General features: G+C 46.9%; 1 protein-coding gene across 21 annotated transcripts in view; it reads left to right on the top strand.

Moving 5' to 3' along the window:
* Positions 1–23939, top strand: part of LOC143519626 (stimulated by retinoic acid gene 6 protein-like) — a 50273-nt gene that overhangs the window by 14894 nt on the left and 11440 nt on the right. For 10 of the 21 annotated variants that reach the window (XR_013132493.1, XR_013132496.1, XR_013132501.1 and 7 more), the window contains exons 2-12: positions 13779–13807; positions 14132–14195; positions 14598–14698; positions 15556–15630; positions 16125–16255; positions 16398–16518; positions 16611–16701; positions 16921–17025; positions 20068–20466; positions 20640–20736; positions 20963–21066. Coding sequence is in view for 15 of the 21 variants with exons in the window: in XM_077013283.1 (XP_076869398.1) it covers positions 13779–13807; positions 14132–14195; positions 14598–14698; positions 15556–15630; positions 16125–16255; positions 16398–16518; positions 16611–16701; positions 16921–17025; positions 20068–20466; positions 20640–20736; positions 20963–21066 (1317 nt within the window). In the remaining 6 variants the exon portion in view is untranslated. Of the gene's footprint in view, positions 1–13778; positions 13808–14131; positions 14196–14597; positions 15631–16124; positions 16256–16397; positions 16519–16610; positions 16702–16920; positions 17026–20063; positions 20467–20639; positions 20737–20962; positions 21067–23939 lie in introns of all 21 variants that reach the window. The other 11 variants (XR_013132497.1, XM_077013275.1, XM_077013325.1 and 8 more) reach the window with 10 other exon arrangements.

Here is a 23939-nt window from a genome sequence, read left to right as displayed (position 1 = left end):
ATGCACCCAACAAGACGGAGCCCTCTTTCTTCCATGATGTACACAAGATGTTGGGAGAGGTTAGTGGAGAGATCATACTTGCAGGTGATTTTAATCAGGTAATGGATGCTAAATTGGATAAAAGTTATACAGTAGGACCATTATATCACAAATAATGGCACAAATAAAATGCCATTCACAAATTAACAAAAGACTGGGGTTTAGTAGAAATTTGGAGACTAACAAATGGAAATAAGAGAGAATATACATTTTTCTCAAACTGCCATAAATCCTATTCCAGACTGGACTATATCCTAATATCTAATTCCATGACTGATAGAGTCACAGATTGTAAAATTGGGGTGATTTCTCTATCAGACCACGCGCCGGTGCAACTTAACGTAGATCTAATTACAGATAATGAACGCAAAGGTAGATGGCGAATGAACACATCTGTCTTAAAAGATAAAAGTCTCTCTATATCAATAGCGGACGATTTAAAAGAATTTTTCTCACTCAACGTAGGTAGCACGAAGATCTCAACAGTTTGGGAATGCTCCAAAGCGTACATGTCACGTCCAGCCCCTCCCTCCTCCCTGGTCCCGCCTAGCTCCCCGCTCCCATTCGTCCCTCCGTCTGTCCGTCACGCCCTCTTCGTTAGTCTCGCACACCTGAGTCTTGTTTCTCTGTCTTGTCCAGTGTATATAATCCCTGTGGTGTTTCATTCCCATGTCGGTCATTGTGGTTTTGTGAGTACCTCCCTGTCTGCCTGTTCATGGTTTTTGTATTTCCCTGCTTTCGTGTTCATGTTCTTGTTGTCTACCTCCCTCCTAGTTTTAATCTACTGTCATAGTTCTCCTTGTTACCCAGCCTCCCAGCTCCACGTAGTTTGTATTGTTTGCTAGTCTCTCTGTCTCTGTACTTATCCCTAGTTTCTTCATAGTAGTCTCGTGTAGCTGTTTATTTTATTCCTTGCCCTGTAAGTATCTCCTTCCTTTTAGTTGCCGTCCTCCCCGTTGTTACTTCCCGGGTTTTTCTACGTGCGTTGTATGTGTCTCCCTCGCCTTGTTTGCTCTCTCTGTTTCAGTTTAGTGTCTCATAGTTTTCTGCCTGGCTCATGTTAGGTTTCCTTATGGTTTTGTTAGCCGTTTAGTCTAGTGTATGTTTTCCTTGTCTACTTACCATATCACTCATTAGCCCTCATTGTTCTGTGTTTAGTTTCCTGTTCTTCTAATAAATAATTTGAATATCTGCATGTGCGTCATCCCCGCCCTTGAATCGTTACATAATGACCGACCCAAGTATGACGCAGCAGGTAGAACCCACTCACGCCAGCAGCACGACAACCAAGGCAAATGAACGCCTTCAGGAAAGACTGAAGGTTTGTCAGTCTTTCCTGGCAGGAGACTCAATGGGCAATCCCGTGTGCCTGCCCTCCCTGACCCTCTGCCCTGAGAGGTATGATGGGGAAGGGACTTGTGCTGGAATGTTTGTTTTACAGAGTACTGAGTACATCAGGCTACTCACTTGTCCCCCACCGCCTGATGAAGTGCTGGTCCTGTTTCTACGTTCTCGGTTGGATGGCAAAGCACTTGAATGGGCGGACATAATTCTGACTACTCGCTTGGATGAGGCGTGGACCGTGAAGGGGTTTTGCAGGTTGATGCGGAGGAGGTTCCAGGGAGTTACCCCTAAGCCCTCCTTCGTCCAATGCGGGGTTCCCTCCTCAGCTACACACTCCAAGGACAGAATTGAGAGGGGCTGTGTCCAGTCACGCCAGGCCCTCAGAGCTCAACCAGCCAACCATGTTAGCCATATGGGAGAGACGAGCGTCTCGAGGACAAGTACCCCCATGGCTAATACCCCTGCCTGCAACGCCCGGACTGACGGCGTCGGTCCGGCGAAACCGACTTCTGATGATGCCACCTCGGCATCCCCTGCCCCTGATGACGCCTCCTCAGCATCCCCGGCTCCTGGTGACGCCTGCTCGGCATCCCCTCCCACTGATGACTACGCTCCGGCGGCTCCGCCTCCCGATGACGTCTGCACGGCGGCTCCACCTCCCGATGACGTCTGCACGGCGGCTCCGCCTCCCGATGACGTCTGCACGGCGGCTCCGCCTCCCGATGACGTCTGCACGGCCGTCCCTGCCTACGATGACGTCTGCACGGCCGTCCCTGCCTACGATGACGTCGCCACGGCCGTCCCTGCCAACGATGACGTCGCCGCGGACACGTCCCCCGATGACGTCAGTATGACGACCACACCCTCAAATGATGTCTACGCGGCGGCCCGGCTTCCCAACGGCGTCTGCGTGACAGCTCCGCTGCCCGATGACATCGGCCCGGCTGCTCCGCCCCCTGACGACGACGTCGTCCCTGCATCTCTGGCTCCGGCAGACAGCACCGGCCCTGCGTTCCTGCCTGCTCCAGGTGAGACCTGCCCGGTGTCTCCTACTCCAGGTGACGCCTGCCCGACGTCCCCGCCTACACTACACGACGTCTCATCTGCGGCCGCGCCCCCCAATGGCGTCTGCACGGTGGCTGCACCCCCCGATGACTGCGTCCCGGTGGCCACGCCTCGCGATGACTGCATTCTGGTGGCCACGCCCCCTGATGACTGCGTTCCGGCAGCCGCGCCCCTCGATGACGTCGGCACGACTTGCCTCCCCGCTCCTGATGGCACCGCCTCGGCGCGTCCTGCTCCGGATGGCGCCTGCTCGGCGTCCCCGCCCCGCGATGACGCCTCCTTGGCGCCTCTGCCTCCTGTGCCCGCAGCCCGGAGGAGGTCACTGCCTGTTCCCGCTCCCCGCCAGCGGGCTCCGCCTGTTCCCGCTCCCCGCCAGCGGGCTCCGCCTGTTCCCGCTCCCCGCCAGCGGGCTCCGCCTGTCTCCGCTCCCCGCCAGCGGGCTCCGCCTGTCTCCGCTGCCCGCCAGCGGGCCCCGCCTGTCTCCGCTGCCCGCCAGCGGGCCCCGCCTGTCTCCGCAGCCCGCCAACGGCCCCCGCCTGTCTCCGCAGCCCGCCAACGGCCCCTGTCTGCTCCCGCTGCCCGTCAGCGGCCCCCGCCTGCTCCCGCTGCCCGTCAGCGGGCCCCGCCTGTTCCCGCTGCCTGTCGACCGGTCCCTGCGGCCCCTCCCCCATTCTCCGTTGTCTTTCGGCCGGACCTGCCGGTATCCCTGGACCCTTCCCCGGCTCCCCTGGACACTCCTCCGGCCCCGCCGGTTCCCCTAGACACTCTTCAGTCTGCGCCAGCCCCCACAATGACTGCTTTGCCCACCTGTGGGCCTGGGGCTGGGTCCTTGCGGAACTGTTCGGACACTGACACTCCTGTTACACCTGTTTTGCACTCGCCTGTGTTCCCTTTTTTGCCATGTCCCCTCCCTGGCTTCCTGTTGGTCCCTGTCCCTGTGTATGTCTCTGTCCGCGTCCGCGTACCTGTCCCTGTGTCCGTCCTCGGTGGTGTCCTCCATGTCCCTGTGCCAGTCTCTGTTCCCCAGGTAGTCACCCACTTTGTTCCCGTCCCCATCTCCGTCATCCTCCGCCAGTTTGCCTCTGCATCCCAGTCCTCCCTGGCGTCCAGTCCTGTACCCTTGACCACGCCTTGTCCGCCCCCCTTGGTCCCGCCTCCTGTGCCGACCCCCTGTCCTGTCCCGTCTGGCCCCGTTCCCATGTCACCGCCCGTTCCTTGTCCCGGTCCTCCCATATGTCTGGAGCCCAGACTGTTGTATCCGTCCTACCCCGTGTCTGTTGTCCCTGCCCCAGCCTCAGCCGCTCGTCTCCCTCTGTGTCGTGGTGTTTCTGTCCCCAGTGTCTGTCCGGCCCTCCCTGGTTGGCGTGCCCCGGAGTTGCACGCCTTGAGGGGGGGTTATGTCACGTCCAGCCCCTCCCTCCTCCCTGGTCCCGCCTAGCTCCCCGCTCCCATTCGTCCCTCCGTCTGTCCGTCACGCCCTCTTCGTTAGTCTCGCACACCTGAGTCTTGTTTCTCTGTCTTGTCCAGTGTATATAATCCCTGTGGTGTTTCATTCCCATGTCGGTCATTGTGGTTTTGTGAGTACCTCCCTGTCTGCCTGTTCATGGTTTTTGTATTTCCCTGCTTTCGTGTTCATGTTCTTGTTGTCTACCTCCCTCCTAGTTTTAATCTACTGTCATAGTTCTCCTTGTTACCCAGCCTCCCAGCTCCACGTAGTTTGTATTGTTTGCTAGTCTCTCTGTCTCTGTACTTATCCCTAGTTTCTTCATAGTAGTCTCGTGTAGCTGTTTATTTTATTCCTTGCCCTGTAAGTATCTCCTTCCTTTTAGTTGCCGTCCTCCCCGTTGTTACTTCCCGGGTTTTTCTACGTGCGTTGTATGTGTCTCCCTCGCCTTGTTTGCTCTCTCTGTTTCAGTTTAGTGTCTCATAGTTTTCTGCCTGGCTCATGTTAGGTTTCCTTATGGTTTTGTTAGCCGTTTAGTCTAGTGTATGTTTTCCTTGTCTACTTACCATATCACTCATTAGCCCTCATTGTTCTGTGTTTAGTTTCCTGTTCTTCTAATAAATAATTTGAATATCTGCATGTGCGTCATCCCCGCCCTTGAATCGTTACAGTACATTAGGGGAAAAATAATTGCCCTCCTCTCTAGACGGAAAAAAGAAACCTTGGGTAGGATAAAGCAACTGGAGACAGAAATTGCTAATCTAGAAAAAGAACTTATAAGATACTACTCAAATAATATATTTCAGGAATTGTGTAAGTTAAAATTTGAGCTCAACGAAATTTACAATAGAAAGGCGGAATACGCATTATTTAGACTAAAAACAAAATACTACGAAAGTGGGGAAAAAGCCGGGAAACTTCTTTCACAGCAGTTAAAGAGACAAGATTCATCCCATATCATACCAGCGATTGAGACGTCAAAAGGTTTAGTTTACTCCGCTAAAGACATAAATGAAGCTTTCTTCCAGTTTTACTTAGATTTATATAGCTCCACCTCCAAAGTGACCGCTAATGAAATTAATATTTATCTGCAAAACATAAATCTTCCAAAGATAACGGTGGAACAGATGGAGACATTAGATGCTCCGATAACAGAAGATGAAGTACGCAGGGCTATCTTATCTATGAAAACAGGGAAGTCACCGGGAGCAGATGGGATACCAGCAGAATATTATAAATCCTTTATAGATATTGTTGCACCAGTCTTAACACAAGTTTTTTCAGAGACACTAGATAGCGGATCACTCCCCCCAACTTTTAATGAAGCACTAATATCAGTAATACACAAAAAAGGTAGGTCCCAAACAAACCCTGCGAATTACAGGCCAATTAGCTTAATAAATGTAGACTCCAAAATTTTGACCAAGATCTTAGCCACACGGTTGGAGGATATAATACCCTCTATAATCAACTCAGACCAAGTAGGCTTTGTTAAGAACCGCTCCTCAACAGACAATCTGAGGAGACTGCTGCATCTGATTTGGTTAAACAGATCTCTAGATACTCCAGCTGCTGCCATCTCTCTAGATGCTGAAAAGGCATTTGATAGAGTAGAGTGGGAGTTTCTTTTTGGAGTCTTAAACAGATTTGGTTTTGGCCCTGTTATTACAAAATGGATGCGAATTCTGTATACCCAACCCAAAGCAGCAGTTATAACCAATGGCATAATCTCCCCTTTCTTTAGGTTAGGCAGAGGGACTCGTCAGGGATGTCCACTAAGCCCCCTACTATTTATAATGGTCTTAGAGCCACTAGCTACCATAATCAGAATGGACGAAAGAATTAAAGGTATTCATGGAGGAGGAAACCAACACAAATTACTAATGTATGCGGATGATATATTGTGGCTGGCTAGAGAACCACAAGAATCTCTGCCAGTTATAATGGAAGTGATTCAGAGATATTCTGACATGTCCGGTTACAAAATTAATTGGTCCAAATCGGAGGCAATGCCAATATCAAAGATCTGTCACCCAGGAATATTTAAAAGTTTTAATTTTAGATGGATACCAGAAGGGATGACCTATTTAGGAGTCAAGCTGAGTGGGGATCTGGAAGATTTAATAGAGTTAAATTATGAGCCACTATTGCAAAAAATAAAAATGAACCTAGACGGATGGTCAAGATTAAAACTTTCCTTATTGGGGAAAATTAATATCATAAAAATGGTGGTTGCGCCACAATTCAATTATATTTCAATGATGATTCCGCTAACTATACCTCCCAATATCTACAAAAAATATGATAATATGGTTAAAGAATTTTTGTGGGATAAGAAAAGACCAAGAATTAAAATGAAGAAATTATATGCTTCCAGAGAGGAAGGTGGTCTGGCTTTGCCAGATGTAAAACTGTATAACTCTGCATTTGAGATTAGTAAATTGACCAAACACTGGAATAAAATGGAAGATGAGATAGCATGGGTTGCAATAGAACGAGAACTGGCAGAACCATTCCAGCTATTAGAGGTTCTATCGCAACGCACATCTGGGAAAGACCCTCCGAACCCAATCGTTGCTCATTCCAAAGAAGTGTGGAACAGTGTACACAAAATGTTTAAAATGTCACAGCACTCACAGATATATGCATCTCTATGGAACAACCCAGGGATTAAGATTGGGAAACAGATTGTATACTGGAAAAACTGGCTTAACGCAGGTCTGCGAACAATAGCAGACTTATTTAAGGATAGAGTACTCATGTCATATGAGGAGATAATGGAAATATATAATCCGAAAGGCAAAGGGAACTTCTGGAAATACTTACAGCTGAGGAGTTGTGTGACCTCTATACATAAAAGTGTAACCCCACATTGTTTACTGGACTACTTGCATCTGCCCAAAGAAAAGCAGAAAGCATCTGAGTTTTATAGAATGGCAATAAAAATGAGAAGTGATAATGAGAACAGCTTAAAAATACTCTGGCAAAGAGATCTGGGCTCTGAAATAGATAGTGAAACCTGGTCAAAGATTCTGTCAAGCTCAGGAAGATATATTAGGGAGTCCAGGGGTAAACTTGTCCAATATAAAATATTACATAGATATTATTGGACACCATGTCGACTATACAGGATGGGTCTTATAAATAAGGACTGCTGTTGGAGGTGTCAGAAAGAGAAGGGCACCTTTTTCCACTGTATCTGGGAATGTGATCTATTACAATTGTTCTGGAAGGGGGTGTTAAAAGTGCTGGGTGATTGGATGGGGAGAAACCTACCAGTCTGCCCACAGCTATGCTTGCTAGGCAATAGAAACTCAGTAAGAGACATAAATAAGGTCGAATTTGGAATTTTGACTACGGGCTTGATTACTGCATCAAGAATAATTCTAAAACATTGGAAATCAACTATGTCTCCAGAGTTAAAAGAATGGTTGAATTTAATGACAGAAACTGCTTCATATGAAAATATGTTAGCTGGAATGTCTGGTCAAACCTCACAAAGAAACATGGCCTGGCAAAACTTATGGCAACAAGTAAAACTACAAGAATAAAGAAGTCCACACCCCCTCTTATCTTCTACCATGTCGCCTCTTAAAGTATCAGACTTGCTTACTTCATAATTTATTATTGTACGCTATTATTTATTTATTTTTTATTACTTTTTATCTCTTTTGATTTCTTCTCTCTCTTACTATATTTGTGCTACATGTCGCACCTAACAGTAAGGATATGCCGACAAATATGCCTATGCCCTTATATCGGGAATGTTATTTTCTTACAATGTGCTTGTTGATTTGCCTTGTTTTGTAAATTGTATGAAGGAAGTGTGTAATAAAAACTTTGATTACAAAAAAAATCTCATACCCTCGGGTGCAGGGGGTCTCTCCGTGAACCTGGGCCGCTCCCCAGTCCAGTGCCTTGCCCCGCATGCAATTTACTGTGAAGGCAATTTTTTCTTTCTCACCAAAATGAGGCATGCTGTCAAAATACAACTGGCACTGGACCAGGAAGCCCTCGCAGCGCTCTGGGTCCCCACCGTACGGTTCGGGGGGGGGGGGGGGGGGGGGGGGGAATCGGTGCTCGGGGTGCCGGAGGTCTTACAGACGTTTGCACCATCAGAGCTTGTATGCACGATGTTAGGGTAGACACCAGCGACCGGAGCTCCTGGAGCTCCTGCTGTTGTTGGCCCAGGACGACTCCCTGATGAGCTAGTACCTCCAGAGGTGAGACAGAGGGACGTTTATTCTCCATGGCTCTAAACGGCAGCTCAAGTAAAGCTCGTAGCGCATACAGAGATGCAGAAGTAATGCTCGTAGCGCAAACACAACACAGTGATGCCCAAGTAATGCTCTTAGCACACACAATAAGTGTATAGGATCTCCTAGGATCAGTGACGCTCGTAGTGGCAATGTGCAGCACTGGACCGGACGACCTGCGGGCTTAAAAAGAGCAACGTAACAAGAAACAGGTGCATCAGTATTCTGGTGATTGCGATGGTAGGAGTGGTTGCGTGCTCGGGGGTGTGTGCTGGGATTGGCTGCTGGCCGGGATGCGCGCCCTCTGGTGGCGACCCGGCCCCCTCACCGTGACAGCTTCTACCTAAGAGATCCCTAAAGGTCCAGAAATACTGCTATCCATCTCTGGGGAGAAACACCAGCACCTAAAAAAAAACACACAAATTAATTGTGAAACACAACCTTGCTTAATAATACAATAATACTACAAACGTAGTATGGTTTAGGCTATCAAAATCACATTACTATCCTTTTAATGCTGGTAACATTTTCAGAAAGTGACGTTCACCAATTTCGTTTTTCCCCGTTCCACCATGAACTGCTGTGTTGTTCCATTCTGGCGCCAATAAGTGCTGCACCATTTAAAACTGGAACTAGACGCTAGCGTATAAAAACAGACGTTGGTCTTAGTTTGAAGACCAGTATTGTTTTGAAATAATTATTCATGGAGAGCTAGCTACCTAGCTAACACTACCAGTTTGCTAACTTAGTTAAGTATGCTAACAATACCTGTGCTAATCACCTCAACACGTTTGCTACACGGCCCCTGGCATCAAGGTTTTGTACGTATATAAACTCCGATGGTGTTTTACTGTACATAATGCATTTCACAATCAAATTAAACCTTTTTCAATAAAACTGAATAAATAACACTCACCGTGTACATCTTTTGCCAAGAGAAAAATGGCGCTGACTTTCTCCAGCCAAAGTGAAACGCGTAGGCGGAGTTTAACGATGTCAGGAGTAACACCTGATACTCTAATCGGTCTCACCTGTTCCTCCTTGCCACGCCCATTTCCAAGCTATTCTTATACACCTGCACTTCACTTCTTAGTTGCAAAGTATTGCCAACTATGTTGCGTACCGAGTGTTAACTCTGCCTGTTGATTCTCCTGTGTACCGACCTCTGCTTGTTCCCTATACCATGTCTCCTGCCTAGCCCTCAGGTACCTCGTGGACTCTGCCATCACATTACGACCTCGGACCAGATTGACTACTCCTATGTAGTTGCACAAACTAAACCTCCATCACCAACTCGTGCATCACCGTTGTATCGATCTTTAAAATAAAAGCATTGTGCTTCTGCACAAGGATCCCTCTCTGTTTCGTTATTCTGTTACAAATTATATCTTAGCAGGAGTCATTTAGTTGGATTAACACTGATTTGATCAACTTTGTCAGATAACTCCAACACTGAACATCATTTAAATCTAACAGTGTTAAAATTACTCTTTGGGAGTGAAAATTAACTTGGAAATGTTTAACTCTGAAAATGTAACACTCCAGTTTTTGCTGTGTGGGTGGATTATGTGACATATACAGCTGGTGTGTCCCACCATCTTCTGTCAGCAAGCCACAGTCTCCTCACAGCTAACCGTCCTAATGAAGGGTAACCAGTGAAGAGCCTCAGACTGCCAGTGTGGGCTGTTGGGCTTCAGTAACTGCACTCACTGCACTGTCTGGGTCTTCACTGCCCTGTCTTGGTCTTCACTGCCCTGTCTTGGTCTTCACTGCACTGTCTTGGTCTTCACTGAAATGTCTTGGTCTTCATTGCACTTGGTCTGCACTGCGCTGTCTTGGTCTTCACTGCACTGTCTTGGTCTTCACTACCCTGTCTTGGTCTTCACTACACTTGGTCTGCACTGCACTGTCTTGATCTTCACTGCGCTGTCTTGAGCGTGAGTGTGAAAACACAAAATGGCTGATTGTGGGAGAACAGGATCAGGAAAGTGGCTGAGTAAAATGAGATACAATAATCTTTTATTAGACCCACAGTAGGGACATTCACAGTGTTCCAGCAGTAAAGGGATAGCAAGGCACTCAGTACAATAAATAGATACGTAAACAGTATAGAATGGAAAATATTCCACATTCCACCTACTTCCTGTGTGTAGATTGTAAGTGTGTGTGTGTGTGTGTTTGTGTGGTCTGCTGGGAGCAGTGCTGGTTGTAGAGTCTAACAGCAGCAGGATGGACCTGCCATTCTGCTCCTTCACACTTTGGGTGGAGCAGCCAGTCGCTGATGGAGCTGCACTGTGCTGCCAGAGTCTCATTGGGTGGGAGATGCTCTCCAGTAGAGGTGTATTCAGATTTTCATAGTTGAATCTGATTCGTCAGATTTCCCCTTTAGTCGACTAATAGTGGAATCTGGTTTTTTTTATTTTTATCTAGAGCACCCTGAACAGGATCACGTTCTCATTCAGTTCTTTTTTCCACTTCAAAGTAAAAACCTAAAACACTCAGATAAATGAATAAACACGGTAGGTTGGCTTTGTTCAGCTTTTATTTATTTACTTATTTGTTTTTGTAACGCTCGCAGGAAGGATGCACGACGAGCGTTGCAAGGTGCAACATACAACGTTTATTGACGACAAACACGTAAAGCCCAGCACAAACGGTGCAAGCACGCTGACGCGTATGCTTGCACGGGCATGAACTTTAGACAAAGACGAGCACAAGACACTGCGCGAATGCACATTAAATAGGTGATTAACATAGACCCTCGTGATCTCGAGACAACCCACACCCACGGAACTACTAATATGGACATAACAGCACGCAGACTACATAGCGGCACGCCCACAGGGAAGGGTCCGGAGCTGTTCCGTGACAGAACCCTCCACCAGGGGCTCGCTACTCCCGGAGCATCCCGCGCAGCTGGAAAGCCCCGAACCAACACCAACGGGCAGGTCCGGAGCCGCCGGGTTCACGAGCCTCCGAGAGCCGTCTCCCCCGATGGTGGAAACTGCCGCGAACAGCTCTAGAACACCCTCCCTGGGAAGACGGAAGAAAACATTAAACAAAGGCACGAGTACAAACACGCACACCGGTACAGGAAACACGAAGGGCACAAACTGGAACAGTGGGTTCGGGAGACACATAGGGACAGACAAAATCACACACATTCATCCCCGGAGCCAGGCCTCCCGCCTTGTGCGACGCCTGTAGCGGCGAGAAAGCCCCGGGGGCTGGAGATGCCGCAGACGGCGGTACTCCTCCCGCCTGTTCCGCCCGCTCACGCTTGGCGGACGCGCAAGGTGCAGCGCGACTGGTCGACCGCTTGGGGGTGGCCCATCTGGCGGACGCGCGAGGTGCAGCCCGACCGGCGGGACCGCGGTTCCCTCCTCCGGGAGTGTCGTAGGGGCTTGCCACCCCATAAGCTTGCCGCCGCTCCCTCTCTGGGCACTCCTCGTAGGAAGCCCCTCCTCCGCCAGGCCAGCCTCCTCTGGATCCGGTATCGGGGGTGGTGTCCATCGCCGGCATCTCCTCTTCGGCCACGCTCCAGTCCATGGACTGTGCGGGGGTCTCGCATCGGGAGTGGTCCATGGGCTCCTCCCCACAGGAGTCCCCACTCACCGACGCGGGCGGACTGTCCGGTCCGCTCCTATCCCCTTTATAAACGGTCAGGAGCGAACTCGCTGACCGGAGACTCTCCCCCTCACTCTCCTCGCCCTGCTCTTCCTCTCCTGACGGGGCTGAGTACCACGACGGAGGGGGGCTGGTGACCTCCTTCTCCTTGTCATCGGAGTGCTCAGTGTACTCTGACCACTCCGACGGCGGAGGGCTGGTGTCTTCCTTCTCCTCGCTGTAGTACACGGTCGGTGCGGAGTAGACTGATGGCGTGGGGCTGGTCTCCCTCTCCTCGTCTGACGTCGGGGAAGCCTCTGACGTGGGGGAAGGGCAGCTGGTCTCACCCTCACTTTCCTCCTCTCCGGAGTCCTCACTCCAGGTCCGCCGGGGGGAAGGTCCCTTCTGCAGGGTATGCCAGGGGCGGAGCTCCGTGCCTCTCGCTCCATACCCTGCTGGCGGCCAGTCGGAAGTACTCCGCTTCCTCCTCGTCCTCGGCCCCCTGAACTTGGCGCAATAGGCACGCGCAGACGGGGTCCTGCTTCATCACCTCCTCCGGGTCTGGTACCTCGTGGCGAAGAGGGAAGAGGCGTGACGTCGTTTAGCCTTCTTCTTGGCCTCTTTGCGTGCCGACATGTATCCTGGCATTGTAGCGGCTCGTCTTTCTGTAACGCTCGCAGGAAGGATGCACGACGAGCGTTGCAAGGTGCAACATACAACGTTTATTGACGACAAACACGTAAAGCCCAGCACAAACGGTGCAAGCACGCTGACGCGTATGCTTGCACGGGCATGAACTTTGAACAAAGACGAGCACAAGACACTGGGCGAACGCACATTAAATAGGTGATTAACATAGACCCTCGTGATCTTGAGACAAGGCACAGGTGAGACTATGAACATGCTCACAAACAACCCACACCCACGGAACTACTAATATGGACATAACAGCACGCAGACTACATAGCGGCACGCCCACAGGGAAGGGTCCGGAGCTGTGACCGTGACAGTTTTTTAATGAAACGTTACAAAACATTAACCCTCAGTGCGCAGTGCACATATCGAACTGTCAAACAGGCACTGTGCAAATTGTCAAAAATATTTTAAATAAAATATGCCTGCCTGAAAATATAAAAAAATTGCCACACAACAGCAAAAAAATTATAAGTAAAGGTTCAAGTAACGGGGTTTAAAAAGCAAACAACAACAAAAAATGTTTATAGGCCTACTTGCCGAGACGCACAGCGACGACACGACACGACCGAAACAACAAATGGCTGAACTGTTTTTTTTTACGCGTTTTAAATGGTATGCCATGTTGGTTGTTGTCGTGCGAAATGAAAGACGTTGATGACATAACTTGCATTTTGTTTGAGTCATCTTTATCTTTTTCAAAATACTTTTGAAGTTTTTTAGTAGCCATTATAATCTCGTATGTATCACTGTTAGTGCTTCTTGATCTTAGTGCAGCTTTCGACACAATTGATCATAGGATCTTGCTAGAAAGGTTAGAACGCTGGGTTGGAGTCTCAGGCACAGCCCTTTCATGGTTTCAGTCTTACTTAACAAATCGCTATCAGTTTGTAATCTCGGCTGCGCGTATTCTGTTGCGTGTTCAGCTCTGCTCATTTGGATTGTCCAACTGCAGTGTGTGATTTATTAATGTGTAGTAAGGAAGATGCCTATTGTTAATGTGCACACATCACTTTAAAATATTTATTAGTAGAAATTAGGATGATTTTATTTGACGAAAGGCTATATATAATGAAAACAAAGACATTTCATGTAACAACTAATTCTTAGCAGCATCCTTGGGTACAACACACCAATACTCCAGTACTCCCAACACTCCAATACTCCAAAACTCCAATACTCCAATGCTCTTATATTCCAATAGTGCAGTACTCCAACACTCCAATACTCAAATAAGTTTCTTAGAAGCATCCGTGTGATTGGTGGATTCTGAAAGACACGGGTCACCCCGCACTGCTGTGTACTTCCCTAACAGATGTTTCTCTCATCAGGACAGAAGGCTGTCTGCAGGGAACCACATGTGAGTTGCAAATGAACTTTTTCCGCTTGGTCTCAGCGCTAGTGAAAAGCACCAAGCCAAAGCAACCCAGTCCCCCAGCACCACTCACTAATACAGTAGCCTTGGAACAATATTATCAAATGTGATGATTCAAATTAGTGACTATATTAATCCAATGATTGCCATGTTGTTTTGTTTTACACATCATTGCATTTTTAACTGCTACATCTATATTCTATATTTCCATTTTCAGTGTTTAGCACATATTCAGAGTAGCACACAGAAACTCCAGCGCAGGATCCGTCTTCCCACTTAAATTGGTTTCTTGCTTCTGTTTTGTCTCAGGGGCAATCAGAGCATGTGTGAGGACTTTACAGAACATCTTCTCCATGGGTATCTGGTGCCTTCTGTGAGTGAGCGACCATCTGCTTAAAACGGCAGATAAAGACGTTTCTTACGTAGCATTGATCTGATTTCAGAATGACAAGCCTGATCTGAAAATATCTAGATTTCTCATTGTCATAAGCAATCAGTGGGATATTACAGAACTTTTTTTTATTCATTCATTGTATTACCAACATGTCAAGCTAACACCAAAGAAATATGTAAACAGGCAATTTGTAAGCAAAGGCGTTCTGAATAATTGTCTTTATATTTTGGCTTTGAGGGCCCCAATAAATGAGAACCTATAACTCAACTTATTGTCTCCTTTATTGATCAGCAGTCAAAGCTTAATACCACTGTCTGAGTGTGTGTGTGTGTGTGTGTGTGTGTGTGTGTGTGTGTGTGTGTGTGTGTGTGTGTGTTGCAGGTGTGTATCATAGTGCTTTTGTCATTTGTAGAGAGCAGGAGGAGGATTTACCGTTTTGAAGAGTGCTTCCCGTACCTCCAAGGACGGTTTGGTGTCGTAGTGTGAGTCCTAAACTCCATTAAAATGTGTTGTAATATTGAGTACAATGGTTGTAATGACACAGTAATAAAGGGTTAAATCAGGTCATATGATCATCACACTGCCAGTGTCACTTGACGTAGACAGGTTTATTTATTTATTGAACCTTTAACCTGTCTGGTCAGCTTGTGAAAGACTGGCCTGTGTTGTTGCTAGGAACAGCCTGTGTTGTGTGCTGTTGCTAGGAACAGCCAAAGTCAAATTTATTTATATAGCGCTTTTCACAACATATGTTGTCACAAAGCAGCTTTACAATCTTATGAGTTCAGATTCCTAATGAGCAAGCCAAAGGCGACAGTGGCGAGGATAAACTCCCTAGATGGTGGGGAATAGGAAGAAACCTCGGGAGGACCAAGACTCAAAAGGGAACCCATCCTCCATTGGGCGGCCTGTTAGCAAAAGTTTGTGGTGCGCAGGGTGGTTCTACAGTTCTACAGTAATAGTTAAGGTTCTTGTTCCCTGGCCAAGTAGTCACAGTCCCTTCAGTGTAGATGGTGAGCCTCTGATAGGAGCTAGATTCCGCACGACCTCTTGTGGCAATGGCACATCCAACGCCCGGCATCAGTACATCCACCGGCAGGTGCTTGCATCCTGATAGGTGTGTGTATCCTGCAGGGACCCATCTCCTTTGGGTGGCCTGGTTAAATACACAAATCACACAAAAACACACCAATTACACTAAATCAAATTATACAGACGAATACACAAATCACACAATTAGACTAAGTATAAGGTAACTAGAATGAAGATTCTGGGTGTTGGTATTGTCAGTGTAAATGTCTTGTGATGAACTCCAGGTTTCCATTCCGTGTCAGAGCAGTGATACTGGTACTGTAGACTCCGACTGCAGTGTTACTCCCCAGCTGAACCTCGGAGAAGAAAGATATGTGATGTGGTAAATATGTAACAGACTAATCAAAGGCCAAACTAAACAGATAAGTCTTTAGTTGAGTTTTAAACATTGAGACTGTGTCTGAATCCCGAATAAAGGCAGGAAGATTATTCCACATTTGTGGAGCTTTATAAGAAAAAGCTCTTCCACCTGCTATGATCTTTTTTATTCTATGAATAGTTAATAACTATAATTGAGTATTGTCTGCGTAGGAGTGGAAACTGATGTTGTGCTTATGCATAATCTCGCCTAAGGGTAACATGTACAGTGTAAATAGAAGTGGTCCTAGGACTGTCCCTTGTGGGACACCATATTTAACCTGCACAGATTTAGAGGTTTTATTATTAACACTTACTGGAAGCGGTCAGTCAAATAAGATCTAAACCAGGAGAGTGCAACTCCTTTAATACCTACTTTGTTTTCTAGTTTATCCAGCAAAAAACAGCTTGTGTTGTGTGCTGTTGCTAGGAACAGCCTGTGTTGTGTGCTGTTGCTAGGCCCCTGGACTTCACGAGCACACTGAGAAACCGCTGGTCGTACGCTTTTGCCTTTGGGCTTGCAGCAGAGATGATGGTTGAACTTTTCTCTGGAAACATTATTCCTTTCAGTGTTCCCAATTGGATGATAAGTACGATACACTTCCTACACGATTACTACCACTGTTTTAATGATTACTACAACACACTACCCAGTATGTCACGTTACAACACTGCCTGTCCTTGATTGTGTGTGTCCATGTGTATGTGTGTGTGTGTATGTTTGTGTGTTAGCTGTTCCGTATCTCGTAGCAGCACTGGAAGTGGGCGTGGCCCATCTGCCCTTCTTTGCCTGTCTGTCAACAACACACAGAGGTCTGGGAGGAGTTCTTGGTCTGCTCTACACACTCACATGGTACACACAACATTACCAGTGTCACTGTTGACTGTATGGGTTTGCAGTATGTTGCAGTGTGTGTGTGTGTGGGTGGGTGTGTGTGTTCACAGGTCTGCTGTGAATGTATGGTATCTGAAAACCTGTTGGAATACATTATGTGAGGAGGAATATTATCAGTCTGATAATGTCTGTTTCATGTGGGTAAGTGCAAGAGACTCATTGTTGTGTATGTCATAGATGATTCATCACCTACTGAAAACTATCCTGTGTATCATGTTGGTGTTGTGTGTTCAGTTGTACAGGTTAGACTGAGTCGTGTTGGTGTTGTGTGTTCAGTTGTACAGGTGGGAATGACTCGTGGTGGTGTTGTGTGTTCAGTTATATAGGTGAGACTGACTCGTGTTGGTGTTGTGTGTTCAGTTGTACAGGTGGCCAAACTTCCTGTGTCTGAGCTTCCTCATTGGCCGCTTCAGTTTCATGGTGGTGAAGGCCTTGCAGCTCCGCCTACAGAAACACACAATGCAGGTCACACACACACACACAAATGAATACAGACACACACATACACACACAGACAAACATGCACAAATACTTTACTATTCTTGATAGGATTCTTGTTAGGATGGGAGTTTGGAGTACCCGGCCTCCTTGGAGTCCTTGGAGGGGATACTGGAAGGGTTAGGGTTGGGGTTAGGGTTGGGGTTAGGGTTGGGGTTAGGGTTAGGGTTAGAAGGAAGGTGGAAGGTGCCCCTTCTGGACATCCCATTGTTCTGCTGGGGGACTTCAATGCTCACATCTGCAATGACAGGACCTAGAAGGGCGTGATTGGGAGGAATGGCCTCTCCGATCTGATCCCGAGTGGTGTTCTGTTATTGGACTTCTGTGCTCATCACAGTCTGTCCATAACGAACACCATGTTCAAGCACAGAGCTGTCCAGACCTGGCAGACCCAAACGTATTGTGAGGGTTTGCTGAGAACATCTGGCAGAGGAACTGTCAGAAGGGTCTTACCTCCCACATCCGGCAGAGCTTTGACTGCATCCCGAGGGAGGCTGGAGACATTGTGTCCGAATGGTCCTTGTTCCGCGCCTCCATTGTCAATGCGGCCGACCGAAGCTGTGTCCGCAAGGTTGTCATGGCGGCAATCCCTGAACCCAATGGTGGTCACCTTGGGTAAGGGAGGCCATCATGCTGAAGAAAGAGTTCTATCAGGCAAGGTTGACTCGTGGGACTCCGGAGGCAGCAGACGGGTACATGAGGGCAAAGCAGATTGCAGCTTTGACCGTCGCGGAGGCAAAAACTCGGGTGTGGGAAGAGTTTGGTGAGACCATAGAAAGTGACTTTCGATTGGCTCTGAGAAGATTCTGGCAAACTGTCAGGCAACTCAGGAGGGGAAAGCGGTTCCCAACCAATACTGTATACAGTGGGGCTGGGGATCTGATGACCTCGACTGGGGATGTCATTAGACAGTGGAAGGAATACTTCGAGGATCTTCTCGATTTCACCATTATGTCTTCCATAGAGGAAGCAGAGCTGGGGGACTCGGACAGGGGTGTGCCCATCACTTGGGCTGAAGTAACCAGGGTAGGCAAGGCTCCAGGGGTGGATGAGTTCCTTAAGACTTTGGATGTCTTTGCAACATCGCGTGTACATCGGGGGCAGTGCCTCTGCACTGGCAAACCTGGGGTGGTGGTTTCCCTTTTTAAGAAAAGGGACCGGAAAGTGTGCTCCAACTATAGGGGGATCACATTCCTCAGCCTCCCCGGTAAGATCTATGGAGGGGTACTGGAGAAGAGAATCCGGTCGATTGTCGAACCTCAGTTACAAGAGGAACAATGTGTGAGAACAAAACTGGACCAGCTTTTCACCCTTGCAAGGGTCTTAGAGAGTGCATGGGAGTTTGCTCAACCAGTCTACATATGTTTTTTGGATTTGGAGAAGGCATTCGACCGTCCCTCTGAGATTCCTCTGGGGGGTGCTTTGGGAGTATAGGGTACAGGGCCCACTGCTACAGGCTATCCAGTCCCTGTACAAACTGAGCAGGAGCTTGTTTCACATGGCTGGCAGTAAGTCAGACTGGTTCCCGGTGGGAGTTGGACTCCGCCAGGGCTTCCCTTTGCCACCGATTCTGTTCATAACTTTTATGGACAGAATTTCTCATCATAGCCAAGTGGCGAAGGGGGTTCGGTTTGATGGCCTCAGGATTCCATTTCTCTCACTGGATCAGTGTGCAGCCGAATGCGAGGCGGCCGAGATGAGAATCAACACCTCTTAAACTCAGTGGGACAAGGTATGGAGTGTCCTCCAAGACCATGGTACTCAGTCGGACAAGGGTGGAGTGCCCTCTCTGGGTCGGGAGTGAGTCCTCGCCTCAAGTGGAGGAGTTCAAGTAACTTGGGTTCTTGTTCACGAGTGAGGGAAGGATCGAACGATTTGTGCTGTGGCTGCAGTATTGCGGACACTGTACTGGACCATTGTGGTGAAGAGAGAGATGAGCCAAAAGGCAAAGCTCTCGATTTACTGGTCAATCTACGTTCTGACTCTTACCTTTGGTCACAAGCTCTGGGTCGTGACCGAAGAATGAGATCGCGAATACAAGCGGCTGAAATGAGTTTTCTCTGCAGGGTGTCTGGACTCTCCTTTAGAGATAAGGTACGGAGTCATCCTGGAGAGGCTCGGAGTAGAGTTGCTGCTCTTCCACATAGAGAGGAGTCAGTAGAGGTGGTTCGGGCATCCCTAGGGAGGTGCTCCAGGCATGTCCAACTGGGAGGAGACCCCAGGGGAAGACCCAGTACACACTGGAGAGATTATATAGACCCAGCACATATAAGACCCAGGACACGCTGGAGAGATTATATAGACCCAGCACATATAAGACCCAGTACACACTGGAGAGATTATATAGACCCAGCACACGCTGGAGAGATTTTGGGAACGCCTCGGTATCCTCCCAGAGGAGCTAGTAGAGGTGGATGGGGAGAGGGAGACCTGGGCCTCTTTGATTAGGGTACTGCCCCTGTGACCCAAACTCTGATAAAGCGGATGACAATGGCTGCATGGATGGATGTTAGGATTTGTGTTATAAACACCTTTAACCTTCAGCATCTATAACCCTAACACCTAACCCCTCACCCTTTCGCCTCAACCTAACCCCTAACCCCTAACCTTAACCTTGATTCTCACAATACAGTAAAACTGTACATTTTACAGTGACCTTTTATTGTGGCCATCCCAAGGTTCACATGTGTAATAATCACTGTGTGTAATCGGCATCTTGATGCGCCACACTTGTGATTGGTGGTTTATCTCATCAAAGGAGTGTTCACTAACCCAGATTTAGACCCAACTGTGAACAAAATTTGAGAGAAAAAGGTACACAGGAAAAGTCTGACACCCCACCCAAGCATACACCCACATACCCCACCTCACACATACATACCCCAAACCACACATATGTACTTATATCTATGTGTGTGTCTGTGTATATATGTTTGTGTGTGTGTGTGTGTGTGTGTGTGTGTGTGTGTGTGTGTGTGTGTGTGTGTGTTGTCTCTGGGCTGCAGGTAGAAGAAGACATGTTTGCTCAGCCTCACCATCTCCAATATGTCTGCAGACTTCTTAGACGACCTCCTGAACAGTACACATGCAAACACACTCACACTCACTCATGCCCTCACACACACACACACTCACGCCCTCATACACACACACTCACACACACACTCACACACACACACACACACACACACACACACACACACACACACACACACACACACACACACACACACACACACACACACACACACAAACACACACATACTGTATATTCTGACCCCTGTACATCACTCCAGGTCAGTGAGGAAGAGTTGGTTCAGGATGAAGATATACGACTGGGATCCTTATTTCAAATTCCCAAACAGGATGATCGGCACAGCAGTTATCTCCCTCATTGGACTCTACTTGGTGGGTGTGCGCATGTGTGTGCGTGCGCATGTGTGTGTGTGTGTGTGTGTGTGTGTGTGTGTGTGTGTGTGTGTGTGTGTATTTGTGTTTGCGTGTCTGTGCTCTCTGCTACAGGTCATTTAATGTAATATAATGATTACTTAAGTGTCATTTTGTCTTTGTTTTCCCAATAGTCTGTTTTAACAGAGCAGATTTGGTCTTCCAGTATGATCCTCAAAGCTTTCTCTCAAGTCCCTGGATATTGGACCAAACACTTGAATTATTTTGAAAGTGAGGTCACTTTATTTTGAATTCATTCCTTTATTATCCATGTCTGTTCTGGTTTGTGATTGGTCTGTGAGAACGCTGACCTCATACCTGTCATGAACACATTTTGCAGCTGTGCTTGACTCGTCTTCCTGGTCTTATTTTTACAGTTGGTCCTGCCTGAATATGAATGGACTTTGACAGTAGCTTTTCATTGGCTAGTATATGCATTTGTTTGATTGGCTGTTAGGTGGGTTGATTGGGTGGTTCCATTATAGAGACCTGGTATGTCACCTCGGCGTTGGCCACACTGTCATCCGTCACTCATATCGGACATGTGCTGGTGTCTTACAGGTACGCAGGAAAATGCAATACAATGCAGTAAAATTGCTATACAAATGGCCCTACTCCTAACCCCTAACCCCTAACCCCTAACCCTAGTCCTAAAAATGTAGCATTTATAAATTATTTATATTATAAAAAAATCTTTTTTATTTTCACCTAATGCAATTAGTTTTTTGCAGACGCTAAGACCCAATTTCTGAAACTATGGCTCTTCCTTTCATATATGTGACTACACACAGAAGTGACAAATGGAAAACACTACTACCATGTGTTTGAGTGTTTAGTTTGTAGTCTGCTGTGAAGGTCTGTCAGAGGTCTCACATATACATGAATATTCACAAATATTGAGGTTATTTCTGCATATTCAGTACATTTACACCATAAAGTAAAATACAAGGGGAAGGGTTTCTTTTTGGTTTTGCATGAACACTACAGCAACACATGCTGTATGTACTGTAAACACATGAACAACAGAAAAGACAAAATAACCTCAAGCTTCCTCCATCACCTGCTGAATGTATTTGCACTGGGGGGGTTGGCGACCACCTCCATGCCAAAAAGAACTCAACATCAATGGACAGTTTGATGGAGGTGAATCACAACAAATCGTGGCTGTTCAGTGATCCAGTTTGTACTTGAGCAGCCCGGAGCAAACTGATGTTGTCCCAGACAACAACAAACTTGGACTGTTCTGGTTCATCCCCCTGGTGATGGAAAATGAGTGTGTTGTGCTCTGTGTTGAAGAAGGTGATGATGTGCATAGTGTTGTAGGGACCAAGAGTGGCATGATGATGAGTGGCAAATTCATAGCACAGTTGTTTCACACTGTCACTGGTCCAGTGCAGATAGACTCACTGAATGGATGTTGCTGATGGTGACGTTGTCAGTAATTATGTGCTGTTGTAGTTGTTGGAAACGTATGAAGTTGTTGGTTCTGACCATATTGATGATGGTCTCTTTCTGTTCTGAAGTAGATAGCCACCCAGCAAGGGGTAGTCTAGTACATGATGTAGTATGTATAGAGGGGTAGTCTAGTACAGGATGTAGTATGTATAGAGGGGTAGTCTAGTACATGATGTAGTATGTATAGAGGGGTAGTCTAGTACAGGATGTAGTATGTATAGAGGGGTAGTCTAGTACATGATGTAGTATGTATAGAGGGGTAGTCTAGTACAGGATGTAGTATGTATAGAGGGGTAGTCTAGTACGTGATGTAGTATGTATAGAGGGGTAGTCTAGTACATGATGTAGTATGTATAGAGGGGTAGTCTAGTACAGGATGTAGTATGTATAGAGGGGTAGTCTAGTACGTGATGTAGTATGTATAGAGGGGTAGTCTAGTACATGATGTAGTATGTATAGAGGGGTAGTCTAGTACATGATGTAGTATGTATAGAGGGGTAGTCTAGTACATGATGTAGTATGTATAGCGGGGTAGTTTAGTACATGATGTAGTATGTATAGAGGGGTAGTCTAGTACATGATGTAGTGTGTATAGAGGGGTAGTCTAGTACATGATGTAGTATGTATAGAGGGGTAGTCTGGTACATGATGTAGTATGTATAGAGGGGTAGTCTGGTACATGATGTAGTATGTATAGAGGGGTAGTCTGGTACATGATGTAGTATGTATAGTGGGGTAGTCTAGTACATGATGTAGTATGTATAGAGGGGTAGTCTAGTACATGATGTAGTATGTATAGAGGGGTAGTCTAGTACATGATGTAGTATGTATAGTGGGGTAGTCTAGTACATGATGTAGTATGTATAGTGGGGTAGTCTAGTACATGATGTAGTATGTATAGAGGGGTAGTCTGGTACATGATGTAGTATGTATAGAGGGGTAGTCTGGTACATGATGTAGTATGCATAGAGGGGTAGTCTAGTACATGATGTAGTATGTATAGAGGGGTAGTCTAGTACATGATGTAGTATGTATAGAGGGGTAGTCTAGTACATGATGTAGTATGTATAGAGGGGTAGTCTAGTACATGATGTAGTATGTATAGAGGGGTAGTCTAGTACATGATGTAGTATGTATAGAGGGGTAGTCTGGTACATGATGTAGTATGTATAGAGGGGTAGTCTAGTACATGATGTAGTATGTATAGAGGACAGGTCTACTTATCTATTCTCATTTTGAAATGTCTGGATGATGCTACAGTGTAGCAGCACAGATAAGGTTGGACCCTTTGCCTCCAGAAAACCCAACACATGCTTGACCACATGGTCAACCAGAGTGGCTCTGGTCTCATCCATTATGGTTCCTCATTCTCGTACTCTTCATCATCATCTCTATGCAGTATTGGACTCCACTGATGTGTACACGAAGATTTGCAACTTGTGGCCTCTTTATAGGGATTAGGGATTGATGTCTAAAAAATAGCTAGAAGTGTTGTAATGTGTGAGAACTGGGTATGAATTTTGGTAGGTGAATGTAGCAGTTGTGTTATAGTCAGTGATGGCTAAGTTACCTTGAGAAAGTAATCCGATTACTGATTACTGATTACTCCTTTTAAAAGTAACTTAGTTACGTTACATATTACTTGATTTTAAAAGTAACTACGTTAGATTACAAGTTACTTTAGTAGTTACATTCAGCAGCAAAATAAATTTTTCCAATACTCACTTTATTGGAAGTGCATTTTTAACAGTAACAATGTATTGAAGCAGGTTCGGTAACCGAGGCAGAAACTGCTTAATCCAAAAATCCCGAGGAGGGAAACTTTATTGATAACGCAACCCTGGCGCGAGCAGGCTCCGCCCCCCAGTGTCACTTAAAGGGCAAGACTCGCCGTGATGAGTAGGAGTCGCTACAGTATCTCCTGACATTACGTTTGTGTAGCTGCGCGGTATTATTTGTAAATTTATTTGTAAACGTAA

This window comes from Brachyhypopomus gauderio, chromosome 1, assembly GCF_052324685.1.
Source record: "Brachyhypopomus gauderio isolate BG-103 chromosome 1, BGAUD_0.2, whole genome shotgun sequence".
Lineage (NCBI taxonomy): Eukaryota > Metazoa > Chordata > Actinopteri > Gymnotiformes > Hypopomidae > Brachyhypopomus > Brachyhypopomus gauderio.
This window is presented reverse-complemented; position numbering and strand designations above follow the sequence as displayed.